This window comes from Cariama cristata, unplaced genomic scaffold (genome assembly GCF_000690535.1).
Source record: "Cariama cristata isolate BGI_N322 unplaced genomic scaffold, ASM69053v1 scaffold559, whole genome shotgun sequence".
NCBI lineage: Eukaryota > Metazoa > Chordata > Aves > Cariamiformes > Cariamidae > Cariama > Cariama cristata.
The window spans coordinates 33566-49478 of record NW_009633804.1 but is presented as its reverse complement, the minus strand read 5'-3'; the positions used below and the strand labels follow the sequence as shown (position 1 = coordinate 49478).

The 15913-nt window shown below is 37.0% G+C and overlaps 1 protein-coding gene across 3 annotated transcripts in view; it reads left to right on the top strand.

Moving 5' to 3' along the window:
* Positions 1-15067, top strand: part of FAT1 (FAT atypical cadherin 1) — a 101999-nt gene extending 86932 nt beyond the window's left edge. Inside the window, exons 18-28 of one of the 3 annotated variants that reach the window (XM_009706876.1) lie at positions 3578-4379; positions 4807-4938; positions 5046-5203; positions 5756-6218; positions 6732-6885; positions 7148-7258; positions 7473-8113; positions 8359-8490; positions 10520-10579; positions 13310-13345; positions 14279-14904. In XM_009706876.1, coding sequence (XP_009705178.1) covers positions 3578-4379; positions 4807-4938; positions 5046-5203; positions 5756-6218; positions 6732-6885; positions 7148-7258; positions 7473-8113; positions 8359-8490; positions 10520-10579; positions 13310-13345; positions 14279-14904 — 3315 coding nt within the window. Of the gene's footprint in view, positions 1-3577; positions 4380-4806; positions 4939-5039; positions 5204-5755; positions 6219-6731; positions 6886-7147; positions 7259-7472; positions 8114-8352; positions 8491-10519; positions 10580-13309; positions 13346-14278 lie in introns of all 3 variants that reach the window. The other 2 variants (XM_009706878.1, XM_009706877.1) reach the window with 2 other exon arrangements.
* Positions 15068-15913: the final 846 nt, after the last annotated feature.

Sequence of the window (15913 nt, the reverse complement as noted above, 5' to 3'; positions counted from 1 at the left end):
GTTCTCTAAAATACTTTTTTGTAATTTAATGTAAGAGAAGTTCAAAACAATTTTTTTAATCTTACCCAGTCCTTTTTAATTCAGTTATAAATTAAGCAGCTGTGAACAGGCGACTTAAAATTGGTAGGCTAAAAATAGCTGGCCTTAATTCTTAAACTTCATTTCCAGGTTAGTGTTTTAATAAAAATTCTTGCCTTTATTTTTACATGAGGAATTTCTTTCAATGTCCAACTTATTTTCCTACATAATATTGCAGACAATTTCTGAGTAAACATGCACTTGCAGGGTTTTATAGCAGTACTGTCTGTGTCAGTGTATACTGAATTCTGTCCACATTGGGATAATAATTGTAACATTTACACAAAGTCTCTTTTCTTTGGGGAAGGAAAAAAAATTCCCACAGGTACTGTTGTTTGCTGGTTGAATCACTAAAACATTTATCAGAAGCCATCAGTATGAGAACCAGCATAGATAAAGGTTCCATTTAAGTGTAGTTGAGTTTAGGATTTAAGAATTGAGATTAAAAAGGGGGCAGGGAGGTATATCATTCCTCTGTCAGCCATTTTTTTCTCAGTAGTGATCTGCTAATTAGTGGTGGGACAGATTAGCCTACAGGGTACCTAAGCAATGGCTCTGTTGGCCTTTTTAGGCTGTGTGACTCCAAAACAGCAGTAGAGCTGGGCTTTGTCACACTTGCCTAATAGGCTTTGTAAGTTCTATACCAATTCCCCAAAGTCACCTTTTTGTTCAGGGAAGAAGAATCAGCAATGTTTTCCCTGTATGTGCAATCACTGTAATACAAGATTCATATGCTTTGTTTTATATTTTATCTAAGCAGTAAATATTTTCTATTTATTTTGCTTCAAAGACATACTCCTATGAATGCATGCACGGGCAATTATGCCTGTTCTATATAGACTGTTACACTATCTTTCTCTCAGTTCATGATTTAGCTGCACCTTTGGCCCTTCCTAACGTACCTACCTTTTCTTAAGTATGAGATACCTATCTAACTCCTTTTCCTGGGTGGAATCATGCAATTCTTTCACTTTCAAGCCACTTCCTAAGCTGTAGGATGCTTGTAAACAGCCTGTCAGTACTTCAGCTATCTTCTCTTTAGCACAGCACTTGAAAAGTGTCTTTTTTCTGGGGAGTGAATAAGGGCTATTTTAATAGCATCTGGTAGCTAAACAAGTGTCTTAAAACAAATGTACTCATTTGGAACAAAGACTCCTCAGAGATTGTAAATCATTAAAGCAGACTATAATAATGTGCATTTTTTTGGTGTGCTGTACTACCAATCTCAGTGTTTTGGACCAGTGTAATCCTTCGATTTACAAGTTCCCTGCCTGGATTCTGGAAATATGTCACTGTCTTTTAATTGCCATTTGTCATCTTATACTATGAAAGCTTTTTTTAAATAGACACAGTGCTATAATATGCTATTATCTTCTCCTTAGTGAGTCACTATATATGAGTATGAAGGCATCTAAGACTAAAACTAGCATTTCCATATCACAAGACTTCAGTTCCAATGATACACACAAGAATAGACACATGACTTTAGTGGAAAAATATTCTTCCTCTGTTCATTTAAAAGAAAGATTTTTCAAAGGCTATAGGAAGGCATCTTCTCGAGTTTACACTATCTTTAATTTCTGCACTTTCAGCTTGCAGCTCACAAGTAAATGGCTATGTATGATCTTTTGATACTCGTTTTTGTTTTTTAACTGCCCTTCACTGGTGTGCTTTTCAGTATTAACAGCTTTCACCTTAGTTGCTTTCTGAATGGATTGCTGAGGCAGAGGTCTTCTTATGTTACAGGCATCCTTTAATTGGGAGAAAATAACAACCGACCAACCAACAAAACCCACCAAAACTCCACAAACAGCTGCTCCCATACACACCCCACACACCCACCAAAAAAACTTTACTTAACGGGAGACTTTCTTTTACTTTACTTTTGTGGTTTTAATAGAAATAAAGATTTATTTTTTTTTTTCCCAACAGCCACCTACATGTGCATGCCACTCACATTTGCTTTCCCTCTCTCCAGAGGAAATAGATTATCCATTAACAAATGTCTCACAGCATTAGTGTGTGAAATCTTCAACTATGAGTCATACAGTCCTTTGTGCCACTCTGAAGTCTTTAGTTTAAAACCACAGCAGATTTTTAAATATCTGCACTATTGAAAAATCACTTCTCCTGGGGCTCTTCTTTCCTGCTTGCTGTCCATTTGTTATAATTTTGCTTGCCTGTTTGTTTTAAGCCCTTTATTGTTTCCCTTGGGCATTTCTCCTGTAGCTAAACTGCCTGCCTTGTCTTGTTTCTAGGCAGAAATCTAGGCAAAACAAAACTTTGCCAACTTGAGCGCTCTCGCGCTCTCTCACACTCTCCTTATTTATATTTGGGTAACTAGAGGGCAAGTTTCTAGCCATGCCTGTCTTTTGGAGTTAATGGATGAAGACATGTAGCTCTGAGACATGCGTTACCTTTTAAAAATGCTACGATTATGTGCACATCCACACATAATCTTGTGCCTGAAGTTTTTCCTCTATTGCTTAAATTTGTATGAAAAATCAAAAGCAGCTTCTATGTGTAGATCTTCAAAGTGTACCAACTACCTGTAGTCATTGTAAAATTATTGCAAAGTGTTTTGAACAACGCAGGATATCTTTTACCTTCTGAGCCCTGTGTATCCCCTCTGTCTCTTCACATCTCCCCAGTTCTTCTTCACCCTTTTCTTTACTGTCACTTTCAGTAACTGGGAAAGAGCTCTGGGAAAAAGGTAGACAGGAAACAAGAACTGAGAAATAGAAAGTGAACGCGAAGGACTCTTCTCACTTTTCTACTCTTTTTGTCCCCTCTTCATACAACGACAGTGTATGCTTTTGTCAAAAAGGGGTGGAGGATAGGGGATGTGAAGTTTTAAAAGACTTTAAAATTGAATTAGGCTGATTCTGTTAGAGATAATTACATTAATTGTCTGAAGCAAACTGCAGTACAGGTGATTTATTTTTTTTTTTCCCCCCTCTCCATGATCACAAATCATAAAAGACAAAGTAATTAACTGTAACTTTATACATGTATTGTTTTCCTGTTGAAGTACTGTTTGGCGTACTGCGTTTAGATTGTCTTCCAGACCACCTCCTAATAACTGTGGTGAAGCATGTTGTAAATTTCTAGTGCATGACTCATTTCACGTTTGTGTTTCCATGCTTGAAATAAAGAAGCTTCAAGCACCATCTGCTGTCTGAAATCAGCTACTGTGCATTTCCTCTGTATTTGCTAGAAGTGTTAGTAGCTTCCTGGCTTTTCCAAGTATTAAGAGCACTGTAGCCTTTTAATCTTGGAAGAAGTGAAAGCATGTTTGTGTGTGCCTGCTTATATAAGCTTTTTAAGTTTTCAGTATTAACTTTTATGTCAGGAACTGTGTTATGAAATTTACATAAAGCATTTTCCTGTAGGACCTCTTTTTTTGTAGAAAAATACAACTCTACTGTACACAGTATAAATATCTACAGTGGAATTTGAGATAAAGCAAAAATCTAACTCTATCCTCACCTTCCTTTAGGTGGCAGATAATGGAAAACCACCGTTGTCATCTTTGACTTACATTGATATCAGAGTTATTGAAGAAAGCATTTATTCTCCAGCAATTCTACCTCTAGAAATCTTTATCACAACCTTTGGGGAAGAATATTCAGGTGGTGTCATTGGAAAAATTCATGCAACTGATCAAGATGTTTATGATACTTTGACATACAGTCTGGACCCCAAAATGGAATCCTTGTTCTCAGTTTCCAGTACTGGTGGCAAACTAATAGCACATAAAAGATTAGATGTAGGACAATACCTCCTAAATGTCACTGTTACAGATGGAAAGTTTACAACTGCAGCTGATATTACTGTACACATCAGACAAATCACACAAGATTTACTAAATCACAGCATTGCAATACGCTTTGCAAACCTTGCCCCTGAAGAATTCATCGGTGATTACTGGCGCAATTTCCAGAGAGCATTAAGAAACATCTTGGGTGTGAGGAGAAATGACATTCAGATTGTTAGTTTGCAGCCTTCTGATCCTCCTTCAAATCTTGATGTCCTCCTGAATATTGAAAAGTCTGGTAGCTCTCAGCATCCAATGAGAATTTTGCTCCACAAGATAAACTCTTCTGTGCCTGAACTAGAGGAGATTTTAGGTGTCCGGATAATTGATGTTTTCCATAAGGTTTGCGCAGGCCTAGATTGTCCTTTGAAATTTTGTGAAGAAAAAATAACAATGGATGAGAACATGATGTCAACCCACAGCACAGCCAGGTTGAGTTTTGTCACTCCCCGTCATCACAGATCAGCAGTTTGTCTTTGTAAAGGTAAGAAAAGCAGTAAGGAAAACAGTATCCTTGAAAAGATTGTTCTGGTTTTGAACAGCCATAATCCACAGGAGAAAATTTATGTTATAGGATGAGATTAAAAATGTCCTGTAACCTTCACTGCAACATTTGCCTAATGGTATTCAGAGTAAGGAGTAATTCTTTCTTATCTCATTACCTCATTTTAAGAGTTTACATAATAGAACCTTGTGGGATGGGATGGGATTTATTTTTTTATAGTTACACCTTAATTTTCCATTTTATGAAAAAAGTTCCTTTTTTTCTTGCCTGTTCTAAATTGCCAGCCATTTTCAATCTATAGTTAGGAATATCATTTGGGTTGCTTCTAGCTACTGTACTTAAGTTTCCCTTTTCACAAAATACCATTACCATCAACAGAAGAGAAATAATATATTTCGTTTTATAGGAGGGAAATGCCCCCTGGTGAATAGTGTGTGTGAAGGAAACCCATGCCCTGAAGGTACCGAATGTTTAGGAGATCCAAAGGAAGGAAAATACACCTGTGTTTGCCAGGACAGCGAAGCTGGACAGTGTCCTGGTAAGAAATTAACTCTAAAAATCTTTGCATAAACCATATTAATTTCCAAATATAATTGGATTCCTGTGTTAACACATTTTATGCTTTTCTGTATTCCCAAGCATCAGCTGGCTCTGCTGTGACATTTACTGGGAGCAGCTATGTGAAATACCGTCTCATGGAAAATGAGAACAAAGAGGAAATGAAGCTGACGATGAGACTTAGAACTTACTCTGCTCATGCAGTTGTTATGTATGCTCGAGGAACAGACTACAGTATCTTAGAGGTATATTAAAATCTCCTAGTGCATATCTCCTTTTCTTCTTACCATCTTCTTGCCATTTTTTGTGCCAAATTAAAAGATTGAATCATAACATCTCTGTAGAATTGTTATAATTGAGAATTACCTTCAAGGTAGAGTGTGTTATACATCCAGGTTACAAACTTGTACAGAATTTTTTTAATGGAATTAGTTTTCTTTAAAGTTTTTAAAATAAAACAAACAAAAAAAAAATTTACTTATAATACGCATTAAGCCCATACAGAAAAAGTCACTTAAAACAAAAGATGAAGGGTCTTGAAGTATTGTAATCTTTTGATGATGATCTGTGACTTCTTTACTAGAGGAAAAAATATCAAAGTATATATTTTAATTAAAACAACCATATAGAATGCATTACGGTCAGTGCAGCTGTTTGGAGTACAGTGTTATGAAACTACCTTTTATGAATGTCACCATCATCCTGTCTCTCCAGCAAACATAACTGTTACAGGCATCAATATTTTATACTCTTTAAGTGTACAGACCATTTGTTGATGTTGTGGCTTCCCTCTGTAGATTCATCATGGAAGACTGCAATATAAATTTGATTGTGGCAGTGGACCTGGGATTGTCTCTGTTCAAAGCATTCAGATTAACGACGGCCAGTGGCATTCAGTATCTCTTGAAGTGGACGGAAATTACGCACGACTTGTTCTGGATAGGGTGCATACTGCGTCTGGTACTGCTCCTGGTACACTTAGGACACTAAACCTAGATAATCATGTGTTTTTTGGTGGTCATATTCGGCAGCAAGGTACAAGACACGGTAGAAGTCCTCAGGTTAGCAATGGTTTCAGAGGCTGTATGGATTCTGTTGTACTTAATGGACAAGAGCTGCCACTAAACAGTAAGCCACGAAATTATGCACACATGGAAGAATCTGTAGATGTGACTCCTGGATGCTTACTGACTACCACAGAAGGTTGTTCAAGCAGCCCATGTCAGAATGGAGGCATCTGCAATGCACTGTCAAATGGAGGTAAGCTGTGCTAAATTCTTCTGCTGTTAGTTTAAGAAACTGCTTTTTCACTTCCCTGCCTTGAACAACGAAACAACTTCGTGAATAATTCTTGCTTTCCCAGAGAGTTATAGAAGGCTGGTTCTTGAGCAGGTAGGAAGGCTGTGTCTGCCTCTGTTCTAGATTCAGTTCCTTGGGGTATGAAGTAGACAAACTCCATCGGATGAAGTGGGGATTTAATCTTCAGTGTCAACACCTGAGGTCCATCCTCTTAACTGTGTACTTTATATAGTCGTCTTTTAAAAATTCTGAAATGATTGTGACAAGCTTGAATTTCGTGAGAGAAATGGAGGCTATCCTTCAATCTTACTCAAGAAAAACCTTACTGTTAGACTTTCCTTCATCTTTCAATAAAAATATTTCTATTTCTTCCCATCCCCTCTCTCTCTTCAAACAGGTAGGTGGGCAGGGAGGATTTTCTTAAATCCAGTAAAACCATGTGTGTCTTTCAAAAATACTGCATTTGTTTTCAAGGTTACTACTGCAAGTGTGCACCTTTGTTTATGGGAACTCACTGCGATGTAAGTGTCAACCCGTGTGCTTCCAACCCCTGCCTTTATGGTGGTACTTGCATCCCAGTCAGTGATGATTTCATCTGCCAGTGCAGAGGACAGTACACAGGCCAAAGGTATGTTTGTATGGTTTGTTGTACCAATGAATCCCTTAATGAATAGGCTATAAATGTAACACTTTTTCTGTTTTCTTTTTTATCTGTTTCCTACTTAAAACTCATACTTTGAAACCCACTGGAGTTAGTTGAAGTTAATGCCAGCCCCTGTGTTACAGCCCTGAATCTCACACTGTATACTCACTTGCAGTAAGGCAATGGTTCATTCATGCTTTTTTTCCCCACCACCCCCACCCTTTTTTTTTTTTTTTTGCCTTTGCAGGTGCCAGCTGGGTCCATATTGCAAAGACAATCCTTGTAAAAACAGTGGCAAGTGTATTGACAGTTTGGATGGACCTGTTTGTGAGTGTGAAGCAGGCTTTCGTGGAGAAAGGTAGGTAGTGTTCCACATATATTGAATTTTAACAGTATTACTTAACAGTTCACAGTTCAAACTGGTTAAAATCTGAAATGTTGATAGAATAGCAAATTGCCTGGTAGTGTACAGTACTGTATATTAAATATCTCTAGAACTGTTGAGAACAAGGAGACTACAAAAAGGCTACTGATGTAAACTAACCATCACTTCTCTGCTCTGTTTCTCGTAGATGCCTGACTGACGTTGATGAATGCATAGAAAACCCATGTCTTAATGGTGCCCTTTGTGAGAATACTTATGGTTCATATCACTGCAATTGTAGCCGTGGATTTGGAGGAAAACACTGCACAGACATTGTTCTTAACAAATATGTTTCAACATCTTGGAACATTAGCTTAGCTGAAGTGATCGGGATTATTGTTTTTATCGCAGGAATATTCTTGTTAGTTGTGATTTTTGTTGTTTGCCGCAAAGTGATGAGTAGAAAGAAAAAGCACCAGCCAGAACCTGAAGACAAGCAACTGGGAGCTACAACAGCTTTCTTGCAAAGACCTTATTTTGATGCAAAATTGAATAAGAACATCTATTCTGACATCCCACCACAGGTTCCTGTTCGTCCCATTTCATACACTCCAAGCATTCCAAGCGACTCCAGGAACAATCTTGACAGGAATTCTTTTGAGGGGTCTGCTATCCCCGAGCACCCAGAGTTTAGTACTTTTAACCCAGATTCTGTACATGGTCACCGGAAAGCTGTAGCTGTTTGCAGTGTAGCACCAAATCTGCCACCTCCACCTCCCTCCAACTCTCCTTCAGACAGCGATTCAATACAGAAACCCAGCTGGGATTTTGACTATGACAGTAAGAAATGTTCTTATTTTATTACTTTTCTGTTAAAGGTGTGTGCTGGTACAACTTTAATACCAGTGCAGAGTCTCTGTCTATACCTGTTAGAGTACAAAAGGCATTATGACTGTACTGGGTTTTGAGCCTGATTGGGCTTCATGCTCTATTAAGTTTTGTAAAAATGTGTAGATCTCAACCTTAAATTTTATTAACTCTTTAATCTAGAATCTATTAATCACCTCACTTGGAACTTTTTCTTTCAGCTAAAGTAGTAGATCTTGATCCTTGCCTTTCAAAAAAGCCTCTGGATGAAAAGAACTCCCATCCTTATAGTGCTAGAGAAAGCATGTCTGAGGTCCAATCTCTCAGCTCCTTCCAGTCTGAATCATGTGATGACAATGGTACGTAAAACACAATCAATCTGTACTTCCACTTACATTCATTTGTTCTGTCTTTGCATCTGTATCTCTCAGTATCAATAGGACTTACGTGTATCGAATATATATTAAATAATAGCTTATTTAATATATATCTGTATTTGCTTATGTTAATACTCAGATATGTTAATTTTTTAAGGTATTTTGCCTATCTTATGCCTCTTGTTAATTACTTTACCTTAAAATTATATATAATCTTTCTGCTGTTAGAATATTAACAGTGAAAATGCAGCACAAGGTGTTTAGAGCCTTGTGTTTAAAAGATGTTAAAAATGTGTTCAAATTTGAGAAACTCTTCTGGGTAATCATTAGTTGTCACCTTATACAAGAATACAGTGAATTTAAAAAATGGCCTCTGCACAAATATTACTTTCACTTTGACATTTAGCTCTCAGTAAAAAGCTTTCTGGTGTAACAGTTTCATTTGTTTCCTTCTCTTTTTCTTGCTGCGACCTCAGCTCCCATATGGATCAGATCAGTTCTGAGTGAGAGCAGAGTTTAAGGGACTGCTTGTAAGTTTGATTACTTTAGTAATGAAGGAAGCTGCACAAAAAGGAATTTTGTTATAGTAGAACAGTATATTTGGCTTTCACCATGATTAAAATGAACTTATAAAAAGAGTCGTAATTGAAAAAAGCCAATATAAAATATAAATATTTTGATCACAACTCCAGTCCATCAAAATATAATCAGCATACATATTTGTGGGTTTTATTATTATTAATTGGAAGTCTTTTACTTTTCTATTGTGATGACAGATGCTTTTTGCAGTTGGTATGAATGCATCTGTGTATTCAGAAACATTTCAGACCGATTGGACAAAGTCACAGTTGTCTCATAACTTAATTCACTAAGTTAAGGTGTTCTGACTCTTTATTCCAATTTCTGCTTTTGTTTCTGTATGGTCAAAAGAATTTGAAATTCCTTTAGCTTAGGAATAAAGAACATTCTGCTTCTTAACGAAGTAGAGTGATTTGTTCTTAACAGCATGAAAAGAAACATCTGTGTTAATGACTGGTGAAAGTAAAATGGTATGCTTTCAGTACTCATCATTTTATGAGTAGATTTGGTATCAACCTTCAGCTTTTTTCCTGTGTCATTAAGTGTTGTGTGATATATGTTCTTCCCTCCTCTCCATCTCATATATTTCATATATTCTTACTCACATTTCTTGTCATGTATTTATTACTCATTAGTACATCATTTTAAGAGAAATAACTGTAGCATCACTGATATTGTTCCTTCATTCCTTTTAGGTAGATTCTGAATCCATTAGTTTGAAATTTAATCCCTGAGCCATGCAAACAAATCGCATGTGCTTACCTCATCCTACCCTATAAAAGTAAATCCTTCTCCCTTCCAAAAGTATCTTGGGAAAGGGAAGACAAAAAATACATTCATTTTGGTTGTTTTTAAATAAGAATGTTACAACCTGGATTTGATATTCCTACTGCGATACCACTTCGCACACAACTTAAGTAGGTCAGCAACAGCAGTTTTCAGTAGATATTTTTCATATTCTAACATTTTAGTTCATTTCAGTGAAAATATCTTCCCTTGCTCTTCCAGTCTAAAAGGGGAAACGTAATGCAATACTCCTTAATTCACCGAACACAAACCTTTAGAAAAGCCTAGTTTGTTGCTATCTAGGTGAAGTATTATGCAAATGGTATGTTTAGACAACATTTCAGAAATTCTAACACAAATAAAGCAGCTTTGTGCTTGTGCAGAATTTGCTTCAGGAGTAGTTACAAGTACATTTCCATGTTTATCAAGAATAAAATTCAGGTTTAGAGATGTATTTTATGTATTATATGCATAATACAACTGCTTTCTAGATAGAGGCTAAATGTATATGTACACCAATAATTTTGCTCTATAAAATAATAATGAACTGCAATTTTACAGTGTTGTGTTGTATATCTGTGTGCTGTTTAAAGTGATACTAACTGTAGGTTTGTTTTTAATTTGCTCCTTTTATACCTTTTACAAGCTTCCGTAGTGACTGTAATACACCTTGTCAATGCTGTTGTTGACTCGGTGGAAAAAGAAGGTATATACACATTTTCATATTTATTTACTGCTTTGGCAGAATAATGCACGTTTGTCTTCTAGTAATGTAGCCCTAGCAGATGGGACTTATAAAATGTTATTTACTTGGACTCTCATATAAGTTTTAGCAAAGAATATATTTATATTGTGTATCTGTTCATATTTTCATGTGTATGCTGTAGCTATCCTGTGGACAGGTTTCAAAATGTGATTTCTTGGGGAAAAAAAAAAAAGGATTGGCATAAAGAGATCTTGGTGCTTAGTCTCTTCTGAAGATATTCACACTAAAGCTCCCAGTAAAATTGAGACAGCATCAATTACATACATTACTGTAGATGAAAAAGCAGCAGCCCCCGCTTGCTTTTCTTCTCCAACCCACATCTGTTGGCACCTTGTCCAACTGCGCAGAATAGGAGTAGTCAGATATCAGTACAGTACTCATCACTTCCCTGGTCTTCAGATCAATCTGTCTCTCGAGCAGAAAAAAATTACTTCTAGTATGCAGTTCAGGTATATAGGCATACACATCCCTATCAGTTTAAGTAGTTATTTACTACCCAGACTTACATCAGTATCTAAAAGGTATGTTTGGGTCTATGTATGTCCACACATATATTCGCGTGTGTATGTGTGTAGTACGCATGTGGAAGTTAAAAAGAGGCAAAGCAGACATTTCCAATGGAATTTTATTTCTTTTCTGCTAACATTTAAGAACTGACCACTCTGGAAAACACAAACAATAGTAGTAATAAAGGTGCCAGTGAGTCTATACAAATGCTAACTATTGTTTTAATTGATTTTAAAAATCCCTAAAGTTCCAGTAATATGCAAGTAATTCACTTCATGACCATGAGCCTGCAGAGGTTACTTCTGAAATAACATTCGCAGTGTATGTTTCCTATTTCTTAATACAGACTAGGAAACCCTACTGTTTTAGTAAGTCCTACTTAAAATTAAGGCATTTTGAGAACATAACGTAAATTATAGGAGCTAAAGATTCTCTTTGATTTGTTATTTGAAGTACATCCTGTCTAATGTATGCACACACACAAAAAAAGTAGACAAATGCAAAGACTTCTAATGACACGACAGTATTTCATTAATGTGTATCCATAGACCATAGTCCTCAGTGCTAAAAGATTGAAATGCGCAGTACTTACAAAAGGGAGAATTATAACACTAGAAGAGGCAAAATCTATTGGGGGAAATATTTTTTGGGGGAAATATTTAGAAACTTACTCAGATTTTCTCTGGGATTTTAATTGGTAGAAACTAAAAATGATGGTTGTAGTTCTTAAGTCAAAGTTGAAAGTATTCCTTGGTGGTTTAGTATCACTGTAAGATAAATACAAATATTTTATGCATTTGCAGAATATTCATAGAGAAGTTAAAGATGTCTTGCTCAGCTGCTACTTAACACTTGGAAGTTTCTACTCTTAATAAGCATTCCTTCTTTCAAAGTATCTTAGGTAAAGAGTTCTGCTTTTGAGCACCCTCAGGAGGGTGCCAGTTTGAGCAGCAGAGATCCTTGCTCAAGCCTTCAGCAAGGCCAAGTTCTGGGACAGATGGTCTTTTCATTTAGTCTCCCCAAGTGGTTCTGTCCAACAGGTATCCTGGAGGCATGAACCTTGTAGCTAGTCTCATCCTAGGACAGTTGTTGGCCTGCGTTCTCTGCACTGCTCCTCAGGGAAGGTGGTAGCTCCATGCAAATCAATGATGCTGAGTGCAAGAGGAAATACAGCTTCAGTCTAGCATACTGTCACCTAGAAAGACGGTCACATCAGGTTCTCATTTCTGTTTCTGTATTTTATGTTAAAGAGTCTTTGCCTCAGAAGAGGAGGACAGGACCGAGGTCTCCCCATTCCTTGATAAAAGTGCTCTAAGTCATAAGGCCACAGTCTGCTATTGGCTTTAGTTTTGCAGCCAGTTTCCCTAGAAAGATGAAGAATGTCATCTTCTAAGTAGACTAGTGGTCAGAACCTTCTCCTGGAGATGGGGCCAGAGATGTTTTAAGAGTCTGGGATCTCGGACTGATACCTTCTTTAGTATGGGGAGTATTTTTCTTGTGTGGGCTACACAAAAGAAAAAAAAAAAAAAAGAAACCCCCACCAAGAGTAATAGATAAAAGTATCAATTCTTAGAAGAATCTGGTATTAGGATAGGCATCGCCCATCCTTACAGACTTGAATAGGGAATATAGATTCCTGAAGATTTGTCAGATAACACAGGACACTTTTCTCCTGAGTGCGAGTTGTTGAGATTGCTGTTACAAAGGGAGGCAGGTCTCCCAGTGCACAGTGTATGGAAGCTTGATACTAAAGAGAGAGTTCCCACCTTTGTACGAGATATCTGAAAGTCCTAATAGATGCAGCCCTGTATGGAAAAACAAGGGGGGAATACAAGCAAAGAAAAAAATCAGACCAAGTCTTGTTACCCTTTTTAGCAGAGGTCCTAAATCTACTGGTAGGAGGATTTTGACAGATTTTGCCACTACACAGCCATGTCTTAGGTGGGCTGTACATTAACTCAGTAGCTAGTCTATAGTTCAAGTCTAACAAAGAAGGAACCCAGGAGGAAAAAAAAAAAGCCAACTTTACTACTGCTAAGTAAACTGGACAAAAGCAGCATGAACGTCATAGTTACAGTCATGGTTTGTCTTCACGTTGCTTCTACTATTTGATTCCTAACTATAGATATTTTCTCCTTTTTCTTCTCATTCTGCCACCTAAAGAATCTTTTGCTGCTCCTGACCTCAGCAGTTCAAGAGGTGACTTCTGCATGCAGTTCATTGATGTTCACCAAAATATTTCTGTTAATACTTGGTTTTAACACAGACTTACTATCAGTTGCTTGCTGTGCATTTGTCTGCAGTGATTACTCTTTACTAGATTTGCACCTTATTACAATTCTGTGTTATTTTCTTTTTTGGTGTTCAGATGAGGAAAACAATTATTTTTTAATGAGATTAGGCTTACCTCTAGTTTCCAGCAGATGAATGCAAATAAGGGAAGTTTACAAGAGAGAATCAAGTTTGGTTATTTATGCATGATTAAGCTTGATTTTTCCTGTTTTGTTCTTGTATTTGAATGTGGAATGTCTTTACTAATAGTCAAAGGTTTTTATCAGAGGTGTGGCAGTTACTGTAGAGCTAACAGCATTGTGTGAAATAAACTTTACAATTCAGTTAAGGGGTAAAGTTGCTTTAAATGTTCTGGATACTTTACCAATTAGAAATTACTTCTTTTATGTAAGGAAAGCATGGTTTATATATGCTAAATATATTGTTAAGAAAAACAGGCAGCTGTTATCACCCTAACTGTAATTACTCAACAACAATTGATCAAGAAATCAGCTGCACCAGGGAGGCTGTTGGTTCTTGGCTATCCAGTGAACAATTATCATTATGTATTGTGACAGCACATTCCATAAGTGACCTACAGCTCTTCCCAAGTTAGGTGAGATGTCTGAGAAAATTTAAAAGTTCAACTGTGAATGACACAGGATCTAATGCATGGCATAATATAAAGTTGTGTTGTGTTGAATGTCTTTTGTGGAACCGGGGCAAACTGCTCTCTAATTAACAAGTAGTGTCCTAATCTCGGTGATTGCATTGTCTTAATACATGTGTTGACTTCTCAGTTTGGACTGACCTGAAGACAAGATACTGACACTACATTTTTAAAAAAAATTAACTTTTCAGGTTATCACTGGGATACATCAGACTGGATGCCAAGCGTTCAGTTGCCAGGTATCCAAGAGTATCCAAATTATGAAGTGGTTGAAGAGTCAGCTCCCCTCTACACGGATCCAAACGCCATCGATACAGACTACTACCCTGGAGGTTATGACATAGAAAGTGATTTTCCACCTCCACCTGACGACTTCCCTGCACCTGATGAGCTTCCACCATTACCACCAGAATACAGCGACCAGTTTGAGTCAATACAGCCACCCAGAGACATGCCGGCTGTAGGTAGCTTGGGTTCTTCTACAAGAAGCAGGCAGAGATTTAACCTTAATCAGTACCTTCCCCATCACTACCCTGCAGACATGTCAGAACCTCAGACCACAAGCAGTGGTGTCAACGGCAGTTACAGAGAACCTTACACTCCTTACACATTAGGGTACAGTAGAGACTTTGAAGCACCCACTGTAGACAACATGTCGATGTCTGTGTATGCTTCCACAGCTTCATGCTCTGATGTGTCAGCATGCTGTGAAATGGAGTCTGAAGTCATGATGAGTGACTATGAGAGTGGAGACGATGGTCATTTTGAAGATGTGAAAATTCCTCCGCTTGATTCCCAGCAACATACAGAAGTCTGACACACTCAACAAAAGTGCCTGGACTCTAACAAACTTTATCAAATCTAGAACAACTTTCAAGAGCTCCTTTATTTTTTTCTTTTTCCCAGCCACAGTGAATGCTTTTGTTTCAGTGAGCTAAACTGGCATGGCGGCCTTGGATCGTGCAGTTCATTTCACTAAATCAGCCTATTTCCATTTCCTGACCTACTGTAATTGGACAGTTCTAAGATTTCCATTGGCTGTGCCATTTCTGAACATCCTTTTTGTACTTTCATTGTCTGTGTTAAGAAAAATCACATACCACTTCTCCATGTTAGCATGATGCATATATTTATATAGTTCTAATGCAATTAATTTTCTCCTACTTTTTGTAAATTTTATGTACAGTTTTGATTTTAATAATTTTAACTAGATTTTGTAGATACTTTGTGAATTTGTTTTCCATTGAAACTAGTGGTGTTAGTGTACCATTAAAAAATAGCACCCTGACTTATTATAATCAGGGTTTCACTGTGTGTATTCCCCTGAAAACTGAGGTTTGACATTTCATTATAAAAAATTCAACATATTCACACAATTCCAATTGTACATAGATTAGGTCTGATATTTTTCTGGGTCAGCTACATGGAAATGTCTTAAGTGGGTTGCTGTATTTTAGAACTGTAAACATTTTTTTCCCTTCTTGAAAAGTGTGTTGGGGACCCTCTACATACCAGTTTAGAACCAAAACCACCATGACACAGTTTTTATAGTGTCTGTATATTTGTGATCCAATGGTCTTGTAAAGGTTTTTACTGAAAATTACCATTAGCCAGTCTTTCTTACTGAAAATAAATTATTAATAAAATATTTTAGCTTTGCTCTGTGTATCTCTGTTATGTAATATACAATTGACAAAGCATTCAGTGCAGCATTTTTAAGTCTGTATATGTTTTGTACTGTATTAAGTTACTTGCTCCGAGCAACACATTTTCCTCTCCTCAGAAATCAAACTGCAGCTATGTTAGAGATGCTCACGAGATGGCAG